General features: G+C 36.1%; 1 protein-coding gene across 3 annotated transcripts in view; it reads right to left on the bottom strand.

The window, feature by feature from the left end:
• The window catches only part of LOC136843159 (probable ATP-dependent RNA helicase DDX10), a 48,820-nt gene that overhangs the window by 12,652 nt on the left and 22,073 nt on the right, over window positions 1-14,095 (bottom strand). For all 3 annotated transcript variants that reach the window (XM_067111212.1, XM_067111213.1, XM_067111214.1), the window contains exons 9-13: window positions 11,861-12,047; window positions 9,830-10,006; window positions 7,322-7,470; window positions 5,351-5,583; window positions 1,288-1,415 (exon numbers count right to left, since the gene is read on the bottom strand). In XM_067111212.1, the coding sequence (XP_066967313.1) occupies window positions 1,288-1,415; window positions 5,351-5,583; window positions 7,322-7,470; window positions 9,830-10,006; window positions 11,861-12,047 (874 nt within the window). The remainder of the gene's footprint in view (window positions 1-1,287; window positions 1,416-5,350; window positions 5,584-7,321; window positions 7,471-9,829; window positions 10,007-11,860; window positions 12,048-14,095) is intronic.

The raw sequence follows: 14,095 nt of genomic DNA, 5'->3' as shown, positions 1-14,095 counted from the left end.
GAGGTGGAGGAGATCAGAATTTGACAGTGCACTTATAAAGAGGTTTAAGCTCCAATGTAGCGAAGGTGTAAGCATTTCCAGAGAGATTCTTATGGAGCAGGACAGAATTTTGCTAAGGAACTAAACCTAATGAATGACAATGATAATTCATAAGCTTTGTTCTACTTTTGATAACAGCACTATAGATGTGAAATGAGCTGGGAAGACTGTTTACATAGGGGGTTTTTTAGGTTTGATTTCTATCATCAGGGATTTTCTGTGGTCTGGCAGTGGCCTGGTCCCAAGGGTGCTGGATTTTTTAGGTCAAACTGTACATAATTAATGAACATCATTCATACACACATGAGCAACAAATTTTAGGTTAGCAGAGAATTAAATGGTGCCAACATGAAAACGTGTGATGAATCTGAAAGTTTCACACTTAAATACCCATAAAACTGAAGAAATGGAAAAACATTACTCTGGTTAAACATATGTAGCTTTTTCCTAAGAAATCAATAGACTGTAATTGAAATATTTTTTCAGAGATATAATCTACTCTAGGCATTACTTAGGGTTCTTAGCAGCATCCCTTTCTGCCCCTAGCTGCAACCCCTTTCATCCCTTTTGCTGTACCTCTGCTCATATTCTCTTTCTTCCATCTTACTTTCCACCCTCTCCTAACAATTGTTTCATAGTGCAACTGTGAGGTTTTCCTCCTCTTACACCTTTAAAACCTTTTTACGCTCAATTTCCCTTTCAGCACTGAATGCCCTCATAGGTCCCTGCACTTGGCCTTTGGCCTAAATTTTATATTTTATATTCCATATTCCACAGAAAAATACTATTCAATACAGTGTATCAAGGCAATGACAGCACCACTAGACAAAAAAAAAAAAAAAAGTCTGCAATCAGAAAAGTCCATTGATTTTTTGCAAATCACTACTTTGCTAAACAGACAGGAACAGAAAGAGGTGACAAAACATAAGTTGGTCTAAACACAGAGCTTGATGTGCAGCTATCAAGCCAGCAGAGTATCATTATATTTTTTATTTGGCATATATAGTCTAAGATTTGTGGACACCACAAATATGCTAATATAAAAGACGAGTTTGTTGCGAAACAGTTTACGTTTAACAGAACACAAAAGCTGAAGTAGTACACTTAATGGCCTTCATATTCAGGTTGTGAAAACTCGAGAAAAGATTATGAAATTTTTCCAAATAAATTAAAAAGCCCTCATAAATCTTAACTAAGAAAAATTTGTAAGAAATATGAAAAGACTGGAAAAATATATACACAACTTACTGCTTTCTCTCTTTAACTCTGGCATTATGGATTTTCTTATCAACCTTATCTTCTTCCTGAATGATTGCTTTGAGCTCATTTATGTCAATACGTTTATTGGGACCAACACTTTCTGATGCATCTGATATCTGGAAAAAATCAGTTGATATTAAAAACACTGCAATGGAAAATGGAATACATCACAAAAAATTTAACTTACATAGTGTGCTTTTCAGATCCTGACAAATGTATGCTATCATTCTTCTTGTTACAGAGACAAAGGGAGCTCATATAGAGAAAAGTGAATGAAAAAACTATATAATTGCAGTAAAATTCAATTAGCTGACCACTAAACAGAGGGCTCTCGCAACATGTGTTTATGTTCAGTTTTTTTATGTAATTTATAAGTTTCCAAGCTTTAATTTGTAAATTAAATAACGTTAAATAATAAAAGTAATAATTTCTCTCTCTCTCTCTCTTTTACTGAGATGAGAGAATTTTTATGATACATGTATATGTTTATTTATTTTGTGTGATAAATAATTTTTTTACCTAATAAGAAGTACCAATTTTCAAATAGTAATAAGATGAATAAGATTAAATTATAATAATAATAATATTATTAATAATAATAATAATATAATTGTAATTACAAAATTTGTATGTAATACATATTTTAAACAAACAAATATTTTCCCCCTCATCTTCTGTAAGAAGCTTGAAGGCAAAACGCATTCAGACATGTCACTTTAACATGACAAGAAGGGGTAGTGTTGCTGATCAATGGTCAAAGGTTCCTTGTACAGTAATTCTCTCTCTCTCTCTCTCTGTGCCCATAATAATTCATAAAAAAAACTCACTCTCTTAAGTAAGGACAACTGTTATCTCTCTCTCTCTCTCTCTCTCTCTCTCTCTCTCTCTCTCTCTCTCTCTCTCTCTCTCTCTCTCTCTCTCTCTCTCTCTTGTTTGCAGTTAGAGCAGCCTATGTATTACTATTTCTCTGTATATCTTTAATTGTATTGTAGATAATTTTAAATTGATCTAATTTTACCTGTACCACTTATAAACTGTAAATGTGCCGTTCTAAAACACAGAGAATTTCAGAAGGAGAGAATAAAGAACTTTTTAAAAACAAGGTTGAGAAGACTTCTAAAAATAGATTGGTGGAATGGGGGGGAGAGAGAAATAGTATACTAATCCTCACACTCTCCTATATTTTTATGTTGACCATTTATTTCTTTTTTTAAGGGTAATGTATTAAGCTAACTTTTAAATGAAATTACTGTAACTTTAATTTCACTTAAAAGTTAAATACTGAATTTCCATCTTTTGATATCTAATGTAAGAATAACTCTCTCTCTCTCTCTCATGTTATTCCCTCTGTCTTTGTAATAATTCATAAATAATTTAACTCGATATTTCAAATAAGAACACTCTCTCTCTCTCTCTCTCTCTTGTGTTATTCTGTCAGTCTCCATAATAATTGATAAATAATTTCCCTCTCTTCAGTAAGGACAACCCTTACCTCTCTCTCTCTCTCTCTGCGCATCTTTACCTATACAGCAGATAGTTTAAATTGATCTAATTTTACCTCTACCATCTACAAAGTGTAAATGCGCTAGTGTGGCGAATACGTTCTAAAACATAAGAGACATAATAACTGAGAGTTGTATTAGTCAAAATAAAAAACACTGTTTGTCCATGAAAAGCATTTCAGAACAAAGAGAAAGAGACGTAGAATAAAGAAGTTATTAAAAAGAGGTTGAGAAGACTTCTAAAAATAGATCGGTCGCAAGGGGAGAGAGACAGAAATTCTCTTCCAACTCTATATTTTTATGTCATAATTTATTTCTTTTTTTAAGGGTAATGTATTACGCTAACTTTTTAATGAAATTACAGTAACTTTAATTTCATTTAAAAGTTAACTTAATAATTTGAGAGTGATTAGGGTCATATTTAGCATTTAAACTTTAGAAATGAGCATTTATTAGCATTTTTAGGGACCGTGCCATACTTACGCAAAAATTCAACTTGCACAAGGGGTTCTGGAACCTAACCTCATGTAAGTTCAGGGTATGACTGTAATTATATTAGCATGACATCACATTTTTAATTAAAACTGCTAAGGTCAAGAACTAAATTTTCCTTTACGTAACTGTGAAGAGCATGAACTTGCACTTATAAATACTGGCAATTATCCTTCAAGAGCCTCTTTCTCACAGTTGATGCTGGCACACCTCCCAGCATAAAGGACCAGAGATTACAGCCATTATTGGAACTTGTGAAAGTGAGGCTACTTAAGAAGATTCCACCAAAGAAGCAACTCTCTTGGAGGATCAGCCATCAGAGCGAGGTCAATGAATCATTCCTGCTGTGCCCTGAGAGAAGCTATAAGAATCATCCTTGTAAGTTGCCAACTCTCACCACTTTAGTGATTTCCATACCACCCCCAGACATTCTCACCATATCAGACTTATCACCACACCAGGCATTCTCACTGTACCAGTTCTGTATGACTGTGCATATCCTCCATGCTACTGGATCCAGCTGGGCAAAGCAGTACTCTGGAAATTGGTTTTTCAGGCTCATGGCACCGAGTTGACCAAGGAAATACCACAACTTTCACATGGCCTAGCAGATCTGCTGAATGTGTCAGATATAATCTTACAGACCTTTGGACTAATGCCACATTGTGCTTCTCAGCCCATGTGAACACCTCTTAAAACAAACAGCAGAGAGTTTTTAAATACCCCCTGATGCTTAAAGGTATGCTATTTCCATGGCATTGTTGGACATTATGCTAATTATTGTTCTATCTAAGGCTACTGTGAATGTTGTGAATATGGTCAGTAAATTCATAACATTGGTGTGATGGCCTTTCTCTTCCAAGCGAAAGTCTCCGGATGTTAAGAAACCAAAAGAGTACACTTTCACAGGCTGCCCTTATCTTGCCATCGCTGAAGGTCTTTCGAAACCTCCTCCAAAGTCAGCACTGAGTAATCCTTGAGCAAACTCTCACAATTTTGCTAGAATCTTCCATACCAGCCTACGGGGGGATAAGCATAGACATTCACACCATTCCTATTCTACATTATTGTCTATCCCCCATGCCACTGGATCCGGCTGAGCAAACCATTGCGCTGGAAATTTGTTTTTAAGGTTCTTGTCAAAAGAGGCCATCCATACACTTGGCAGAATATAACATTGCTGAATGTGTCAGAAATAATTTTTTTAAACCCTTGGGTGACAAATAAAAAGATATAACAGATTGGCAAAAAATGTCACAGATTGGAAAACTTATTCTGCTGAGGCCATACAGATGGCATTAAGGATATCTGCATTACATTACGCCATTACTGCAGTTCCATTATTATTATTATTATGAGAGCTAAGCTATCATGATGTTCCTGACACTATAAAAACTGTATTATCACCATTATTTCACAGTTAATTGAACTTGGCACTTAATTGAGGGTTAACAAAACATGAAAAGGAATATTAGCCATATAATTTAAACTAAACTTTATACCCCACACCAAAAGGGAAGTAAACTAAAATGTAATAGAATAGTATAAATTACACGAAACTCTCCAAATTACTAAAAAAACTACCTCCTATTAATGATCTAGTCAGTAAAGATGAAAAGCAGTAGTTCAAGGATGATAAGGTTAATTTACAACAGCAAGGAAAAGCATAGACAAAATGTTTCAACACTTCTATCACTTCCACTGAAATCACACTAAAAAAAATGGATGCAATAGGGAAAATCATAAAGGGATATGAGTGCAAAAATAACATATTCTGTTGGCATAGACAGCAATGTGTTGCTTACTTGATGGCCATACACAGAATTACTCAACTACTAATAATGCATGCACCAAATGCACTAGCCTAGGATACCTGTTCAGGTGAAGGGTTTCTGTTTTCTTCTTCTGAGATGTGTACCAAGAACTTCTGGTCACAGGTTATGTAAACTGATGAGGTTGTATTATTGAAATACATATATAATACAGTACATTAAAAAAGAGCTCACATTTATTTTTTCTATAATCTGAACCATGATAGACAAATATATTTCTCTTACCTGAACTTTAGTTGGATCAACAATAGCATTTCCTTCATCATCAAACTTGCTAATTTTATTAATTTTGATATTTTTCCGTAGAAGTTTCTGAGCAATATCTTCTTTGGTTACTATTTTCTTTTTCTTTTTCTTGGATATTGAGTCAAGCTGGTCTGGATTTAGGATTTCATTCACCACTGGCTGATTTTTCGAACTGACAAGGAACTCATCATCTTCCTCTTCATCACTGTCAACTGTTAAAATCGAGAAGAAAGAAATGGAATAATTGCAAAACTACACAGAATGTTAATATTAAACTTAAAATCTTCAAATATTACTGTATTGCCAAGTATCGAAGAAGCTCCAACCTCAAAGACTAGCAAACTTTTGGAAAAAAAAAAATTTGAAAAACAAGGTTGCCCACTTTCATGAAGTGAACACTTTGTCTCAATGTGTTGTAATAAACATATTGTTTACTGTAAAGTTTTCAGTTCATTTATTTCAAAAATACTTTAAGTTTCATCAAGTTCATTGACATTATTTAATGAGCTTTTCTGAAATTGACATGCCAGGAAAAATAAAGCACCTGAACAGATTACCAAGTAACACAAAATTGTCCAGTCATGTTTTGTCAGATTTTAAGATTCTGGTAGTATTAGATGCAAAATCTTTTTTTATTCACAGACAAAGGAGACACTGAATACACAGTACCACAGGAAATATCAGAAATACAGCATAACATTTTATTGCAGTTACACTTTTATAAAACACCACGTAAGCATGACAACCCCAATACTACAACAAAATATAATTATAGAATAAAGATTAGTATAGCCCACACATCACAAATAAGAAAAATGTTTTAATTTCAAATCCTGGAAAAGTTTGCATATTCTTATCATAAAATTTTGTAAAAGTACCACACGACACAAACATGTTTGACGACCATAGTCTTCTAAACCCTTTCAACATACTTTAATTTTACTCTTGTCAATTCATAGTGCTTCCTTAAAGTCAGGGTCATTAGAGGAGAGTAAAAATACCAGTATTATTGACATTCAATATTCAAGTTTCTTCTAGTCTGCTGAATCAATTACTATAATCTGCCAATACAAGATGTGGGTTGAGTGGTTGGACAGCAAGATAAGGAGACCAAGAAAAAAAAAAAAAGAATGAAATACATGGATCCAAAGGTGGAACTAGGAGAAACCCTTCAGTGGCACTAAAAAGTAATTTTTCTTATTTGTAGCAGCAAACAGCCATGAAATACCAACAGGTGCCTATACACAATGGCAGCAAGGAAAATTCTGACAAGAGCTAAAACATTTGAAACAGACCTGGATGAGAACAGGTGTATAAGACAGTCATCCAGGCAGCTATTCAATCTTTTGTTTGAATGCTGACTTGCCTGTTGTAGTGATGATATAAGCTATCTTTAACAGTAGGTAAGATTCATCTCATATAAAGTGGCTATGATTTATGACTACCACCACCAGCCAATGAAGAATAAGAGGAATTTATTTCTGGTGATAGAAATTCATTTCTCACTATAATGTGGTTCGGATTCCAGAATAAGCTGTAGGTCCTGTTGCTAGGTAACCAATTGGTTCTTGGCCACGTACAATAAATCTAATCCTTCGGGCCAGCCCTAGGAGAGCTGTTAATCAGCTCAGTGGTCTGGTTAAACTAAGGTATACTTAACTTTTTATAACTACCACCAATGTGGGCTGATCATAAGTACTATAACAGATTTTTTGTGTGGAAATCAGAAATACACAAAGCAAGAGTTTGTACCAATTTACAAAACTACTACTACTGTGATTCTTTATTTATGAATGGTCTGTATGAATATTAAAAAAAGACATAAGGAAAAGCCGAAAAGCCAACACAAACCTGAAAATATTTGCTAATCACTAATAGAAACAGTAGTGATTCAACAAATGCCTCACATGACAAAATAAAAACCTATCATCATAATGCTGTAATACATACTTGCTCCAAAGTCCATTGTGGTAGGACGGTATCTTTCAACACCATTTGCATGGTTCACCTCTGTTTTCTTCTTTTCAGAACCATCAAGCTTTTGTTTGAGTAATTTTTCCAAAAATCTTATTCTGGGAGTTACTACCAAACCTAAAGAACTGAAAAAAAAAAACATTGTCAATAATTACAATTATCTTTTAGTTATAACCAATAAAAAATGCCAATCTAAATAACTACAAATAAAATAAAATTACTGCTTTGCAGGAGATTTTAATATTGCCCTTGTTCCTTAGTAAACTACCATGGTGGAACTGCCAAACATCACACCCACCTCTTTGCCAGATTGGTGACTTAAAAGCCCGCAGGACTAGTTGAGCCACCTCAAGTCTCAGAAAATTTATCTGCAGGCCTATTCCATCTTGCAACCATGAGCCTAACATTTCCAAATCTAGTAGATGGGCACAACCTTCTTTTGATGTACTCACAAAGAGCAAGAAGTCTAGGGTAGGAAGAGAGAGCAAATCCCAAAGCAACCTTTGTCACAACTCTGCAGGGAGGAATGAGGTTTTTAAGAACTCCTTTTAGAAAGCATGGAGTCTTTGTATTCTCTCAATTGTGGGCTGTTCCAGAACACTGATTTGTCACATTTCTTTATCAGATAAATTCTTTTTGCTGGCACAGCTCCAACTTGAACCAGCTGATGGTATCTGTTGATGATTTGGCCCAAGTATTGCCACTGGCTGCTGAGGTAACAGAAATGTTTTTAAAGTTCTACAGAGGAGGATTTAATGATCAGTAAAAGGTCAAGTACCTCAAAAGCCTGATGTGTCTTGTCAGCACAGGTAACAACTGGGGCTAAGAGACAAGCAAAGATCACTATGGCTGAGGCCAGATCAAAACAAAGGACCATGAACTGGAAGACCATTCCCTACTAAAAATTAGTGGATTTGGACCTACAAGTACCCATCTTCCAAAGGGAGCAATAGGCTGATAGTACAGTTGCAAACAGCAATCCCAAGCAGTGAGGTCAATGATAGGCCTTCATCCTCCTGAAGCTTTGGGAACAATGAACAGTCAGCTGCAAAAGACCCTGGGATAGCTCCTGATCTTACCTCTTTATTGAGGACAAGTAACTTCTCTGAGCTCCTTGTTTGTGACCCAAATCAGGTAGGCTTAGATGTTAATGGAAGGCGTGTCCCCAGAAAAGGTAGCTGATAACTTAGTTTCAAGGTACTGTACAAACCATCCATGGGCACACTACTAACTCCAACAGTGATTGCAGAATAACCTGAGGCAAGCTCCCACTTGAAGCAGATCTGAATGTAGGTGGGCTCAAGTGTCATCTGCAACAACTATATGAAGATTTCTGGCAAGGTCTTTACTTCCCCTACTTGAACAGGATGGTAAGGGGTAATAGTTTAAGACCTCCAGGCTCCGGTGGCAGGAGACCTGTAAAAGTCCCTAGAATTACAGTTTTAGCCAACTGGTAAGAGTGAGTTGAGCTGCCAAAACGCCTCATGACAGCTCTGTTAGTGGTGACATCCATTCTCACATCCATTCTCTCTGTAATCTCCCTAACAAGCTGGATAGGAAAGAGGATGCATTCCATAATGCCAGCCTCCACTGAATCTTGAAATCAGAGGATAAGAGCAAACTGGACAAACGTCTCAATATGGTACCCTGCTTCTTCTGGATGCTGTTTGCAAGGGAAAAGGCCATCAGTCATATATTATGGATAGAAGCCCATCCCAGGGACGCCACCAGCCTCCTAGCCTTTGCTAGATTCTCTGGGTTATCTATAGCATCCTCAAGGAGTCTACTTGTCCCATTTAACAGCAAATCCTGCCAATTGGCAATGACGTACATTTCCCTCCAGAACCCTTCCCTGACATCTTCCTCCACTGGAGTCAAAATAACCATGGGTCAAGGCATAGCTGACAAAATACTCCTAAGGCTTGGCACCCAGGGGATCTGACAAGCATGTGTAGAGCAATCTGCTCATTTATGATTTCAACTAGACCTGGCATCTGGTAAAAAGGAAAATCTGTGAAGCTGTCAAGGGCTTATCCAAGGGGATAGCATCCTTAGTAGAAGCTGCCAAGTTCAAAGCCCAAGGATGGCCCCTTGGGCATAAGGCATATGTGGAGTACAGCATATCAAGTGAAAGAAACACAGACTAAGATAAAGATCTTGTAAAAATTCTAAAATAGATGAAAAGGTGATTCACAAGTTTTGAGATAATGTGGTCACAATGACAGTACAGGAGAGAATAGGTTGTCAAAGGGCATAATTATGAATTAGGAAGAAGTTATGGAAAGTTTAGGAAAAGCTTGTTGAGTTGGAGAAAAAGCAAAAAATTCTGGCACTTAAACTATACCATTTTACCACTGCTATAAAGTGACCATTTCAAAGTAAGAAAATTTTGTAAAAAATATTCTCTTTTAACTAGAAGACAAAACATAAAAATACTGCTATAAAAAACAAAAACAGGAAGTGCCCAGCACAATCAATACTCACCATGCATATGCGTCACGATCAATGGAAAGCACATTAAATACTTTTTTGTCTTTCATTTGTGCTATATGCTTTATATATGCCTTAAATGCTCGAACTGCATCTTCTTTCAACTCTCTGTACTTTGTTAACACAATTTCCACTTTGACATTAATACTGTGCTGCTTATTTGCATCAACACTGAAATAACAAAATCAATAAAATTAGTAAGGCTGAGTAATAATATAAAATTAGTAAGGCTGAGTAATAATACCTATCATGCAGGACAATATAAAATAATATTTCAGTTATATAAAGCTATGATAAAATAATCTTTCTCTGACCCCAAAACATCTCCAATAAGAAATGAAAAATTTAAAACAAAAATTTAGGTGAATTTTATGTTCCAAAAATGCACAAAGCTATGATAAAATAATCTTCCCCTGACCCCTGAAATCTCCAATAAGAAATAAAAAATTTAACAAGCAAAAATTCAGGTGAATTTTATGTTTCAAAAATGCACACTCATTATTTACTGGCAAAAGGAGACTTTGCTGAAAAAAGAAGACCATGAGGTGTGACAGAAATCATATGGTACTGGTTTCCAGGAAACTGGAGATGGAATGGAACAAAATGGAATATAAAATCTGGGCCAAAGGTCAAGTGCTGGGACCTATGAGGTTATTCAGCACTGAAAGCGAAATTGAAAGTAAAAAGGTTTTAAAAGTGTAACAAGAGGAAAACTTTGCAGCTGCACTTTGAAACAATTGTTAGGAGGGGGTGGAAAGTAAGATGGAAGAACAAGAATATGAACAAAGGTTGAGTAAAAGGAACAACAGATGTTGCAGCTAGGGGCTGAAGGGATACTGCAAAGAATCGTAAATGATGGAGACAGTGCACCACATGAAGTGCACTGATGGCACAAACTCACCCCCTGCCCTTTCCTCCAAGAGGGGAAACTGGAGATGTGATAGTATTAAACTCACATATTGCAAAGCAGCCCTAGTTCCAATGCAAACTAACATCACTGAGATCCTCTAAAAGACCACAATGCAAAAGATACTGATCCATGCAATCAGCAAATTGCAGTTATACTTGAAATCCATTGAAGACATAAGATAAAACAAACTTTAGAGAACAGCTCTTCATCTCTTCCTCACTATCAGTGAGCAAGGAATATATCATAAAACAAGACACACATACTCAAAATAGAGACACAACCTAGAGAAGCAATGAGATGGTTTTCTTGGATAACTTCCCAAAAGAACTTTGAATGGAATAAGTGATTTAGGCATAAAGCTGAGCACTGGGAAGAAGAACTCTGAGTTTTCGATAGAAGGGTATTGGTGACCCACAGTACCCACTCTGCCCATTTTTTTATAAACAGCATTTCTCATTAAAACTTTTCAATTTATATCTCCCATGAGAAGTTTACATATGGCCAAGAAAAGGGAGAGCAAATACCCTTGGCTAGAGCTTAAATACTGTACCAGGTAGAACAGCCTGTATTCTTGTAGAATCTCCAGGCCTTGATATCAGGTGAAGGAAACAACAGTGGAGTCACTACAGGATTGTCATGACCTGGTCTTACACATTTACCTTCTAACTGACCCATGAAAAGCCTCCTCAATCTCAACATCTTGCTTTGGTTCTGTTGTGGAGAAAATTTTGTAATGTTTTGGTTGCCTCCCTATCACTAAGATATAAAAATCCAGTCTATGATATCACCAAAGGAGGATTGATCTTGCTGAAGAATAAGTACAATGTAGTCACTACCATCATTGCTCATTACACAGACATCCTCAAACTGCTCTCCAACCTGGCACACTTGGCTTTGGTCAACTAATCTCTAGACCTTAACACCAAAAAATAGAGTGATCTCTGCCTGGGATAGCACAGAGACTGCCTGAAAATCCTAGATGGATAGCAACCTCTTCTATCATTGCAAGAAACATCCTGAAGATTCACCAAAAGAACACCAACCTAGAATATGACCACTTTTAGCAAGGAATGGAATATAAAATTTAGGCCAAAGGCCAAGCACTTCATACTTACAATATCTTCTCTATTGGAATATTTTTTGTTTTAAGATTAGCCACCATAGCTTTCTCTTCTGATGGTGTTAATATTAAAAGGGCCTCTCCTGCCATAGAATAACGAGCAGTTCTTCCTGCACGATGAATATAGGTTGTTACATCTTCTGGACAATCTGCTTGTACGACCCAATGAACAGCTGGTATGTCTGCCAAGCAAAAGAATATGCTTACAACAATCACTACATTACTCTGAAGTTCTCTAAGTTTGCAAGAACCTATCTATAGTATTTTTCTTAATTCTAACACCTTCCATCACTGTTCACTCCCTACAATACAAGAAGTGTGAATTACATCTAAATACTATCAACAAACTTATGCTTTTATCTCAGATTTTCCCTTTATGGATGTAAATTGGAAATGAGTTGACCCTACCTTCTTTCTTATCTACTTCTCAATTGCCTTCTGCTCTAGGATTTCACTTATGACCGTTACATGATTTTATAGGATTGCCAGATACATTACATATACTGTATCTGTTACTTTTCTGACACACTACTCTTACTCAAGCTCTCATCACATACCAAAGTCTTACTCCAGCCACTTGATACTGAATCTTTCTGCAACTTCATCATTTTTTATATGATCTGCTCACTGCACTCCAGTTATGAATCTTTGTATTTTGAAGAAGTTACACATCTTTAAAACCTCTCCATTGGTTTTGCTAATCTTTAACAGGGATAGTATTTTTTCGCTTTGTTTATCAATGCCATATTATGTTTTACCAGTAGTCAAGCAATTGCTGCCAATTTCATTTGCACTTTGGCTATTCTTTTATATTACTGCCCTCTCAATATCTGTCTATAAGTCCAGTGTGTTCCCAAAGCAACACTTTTTCACCTCTTCACAGGAATAATCTTCCAACATAACAAGATAATCCTCACTCTCTCCTCAATTTCCTCCTCATAAAATTTTTGGACATCAAAAAATGTCTTACTCCCCGTGTTCATATTTTTTTAATCCAAAGCACCTCTTGCAACATCATCTGTTACTAGGTTCACTATTACACCACTCATCCAGGTTTCATAAAGCCACTTTCACAACTTTACTTTCATGTTTCCTTCCTTTCCACTACTACAAGTGATTCCCTAGTGTTGATTTCCATTCCTCTTTTCTCTATTTCAATTTCCTCCAACACTTTCTCCAGTATTTTCATGGCATGTTCAAGCAATTTTAGTCCTCTAATTTTCACACTTTGTTGTATCCCATACTCCTCTGTACATATTACTGCCACACTCTTTTTCCCCCCCTCTATTCTCATCATATTCCCTGCCATATGAGGTCTGGTCAGCTTACAACTGACTGTTCTCCAGCTTTTAATCAACTGTTTGTTATTCTGATGGTTCTGGGCTAAACTGCTTTCATCTTTTCAATAGCTATCTCAACATTATAAGTAATAATTGGCATAAAATATATTCATGAAATATTTTATTTCTTTATTTGCAGAAGCTTTCCAAAAAGCTGTGTGATTCAGCTGGGTTTGGATTTATCTCCATAGATTGTATGTTTGACCATCCCGGTATCTCTCTCTATATAAGTAAGGCCCATAATTTCTGATTGTCTCATTCAGTTTAGTGTCTTCTTGGGGTTGGGCTAACATTAATCCAGGTATCTGATGTTATGTTGCTTTTTGGATGCTCAAACCATACAGCGTTAACAGTAATATCAGAAACATACTCATTGATCAAGATTTCTGAAGCTATGGCACAGGGGTCACAGGTGCCAATAAACACACTTTAGCCTCAACCATGGCCATAACATTAGCTAAAGCTGGATCAGATATCTTTACACAAATGTGAATGGGCTTCTTTCTCAATGAAGATAATCAAAATTGCAGAGCTGACCTGCAATGGTAATGACTAATACCAGATGCAAGCCAGTCTCTGTGCTACTATAAAATCCTTGGTGTTGAAGGAAGGATCAAGGGATTGGGCTATGCACTCTCTTTCCTGGGAAGAAGCTATGTTATAGAACAGTATATGCTAAAAATACAGAAACAAAACATTTTGCAGTGACTTCCAAAATTTCTTTGATAATAATAGAATGCCTTACTCTTACTTTGTGCATCTGCATTTCACATCCAAGACTACTGTACATACATAACTTTGCTTCCTTTAGTAACACATTCACAGAAATCCAACAATAACCTCACTGAAAAGTTACACCTCGTCCTAAGCTTTAAAAGTTAATACCATGA

The sequence above is a fragment of the Macrobrachium rosenbergii genome, chromosome 11 (assembly GCF_040412425.1).
Source record: "Macrobrachium rosenbergii isolate ZJJX-2024 chromosome 11, ASM4041242v1, whole genome shotgun sequence".
Taxonomy (NCBI): Eukaryota; Metazoa; Arthropoda; class Malacostraca; order Decapoda; family Palaemonidae; genus Macrobrachium; species Macrobrachium rosenbergii.
This window is presented reverse-complemented; position numbering and strand designations above follow the sequence as displayed.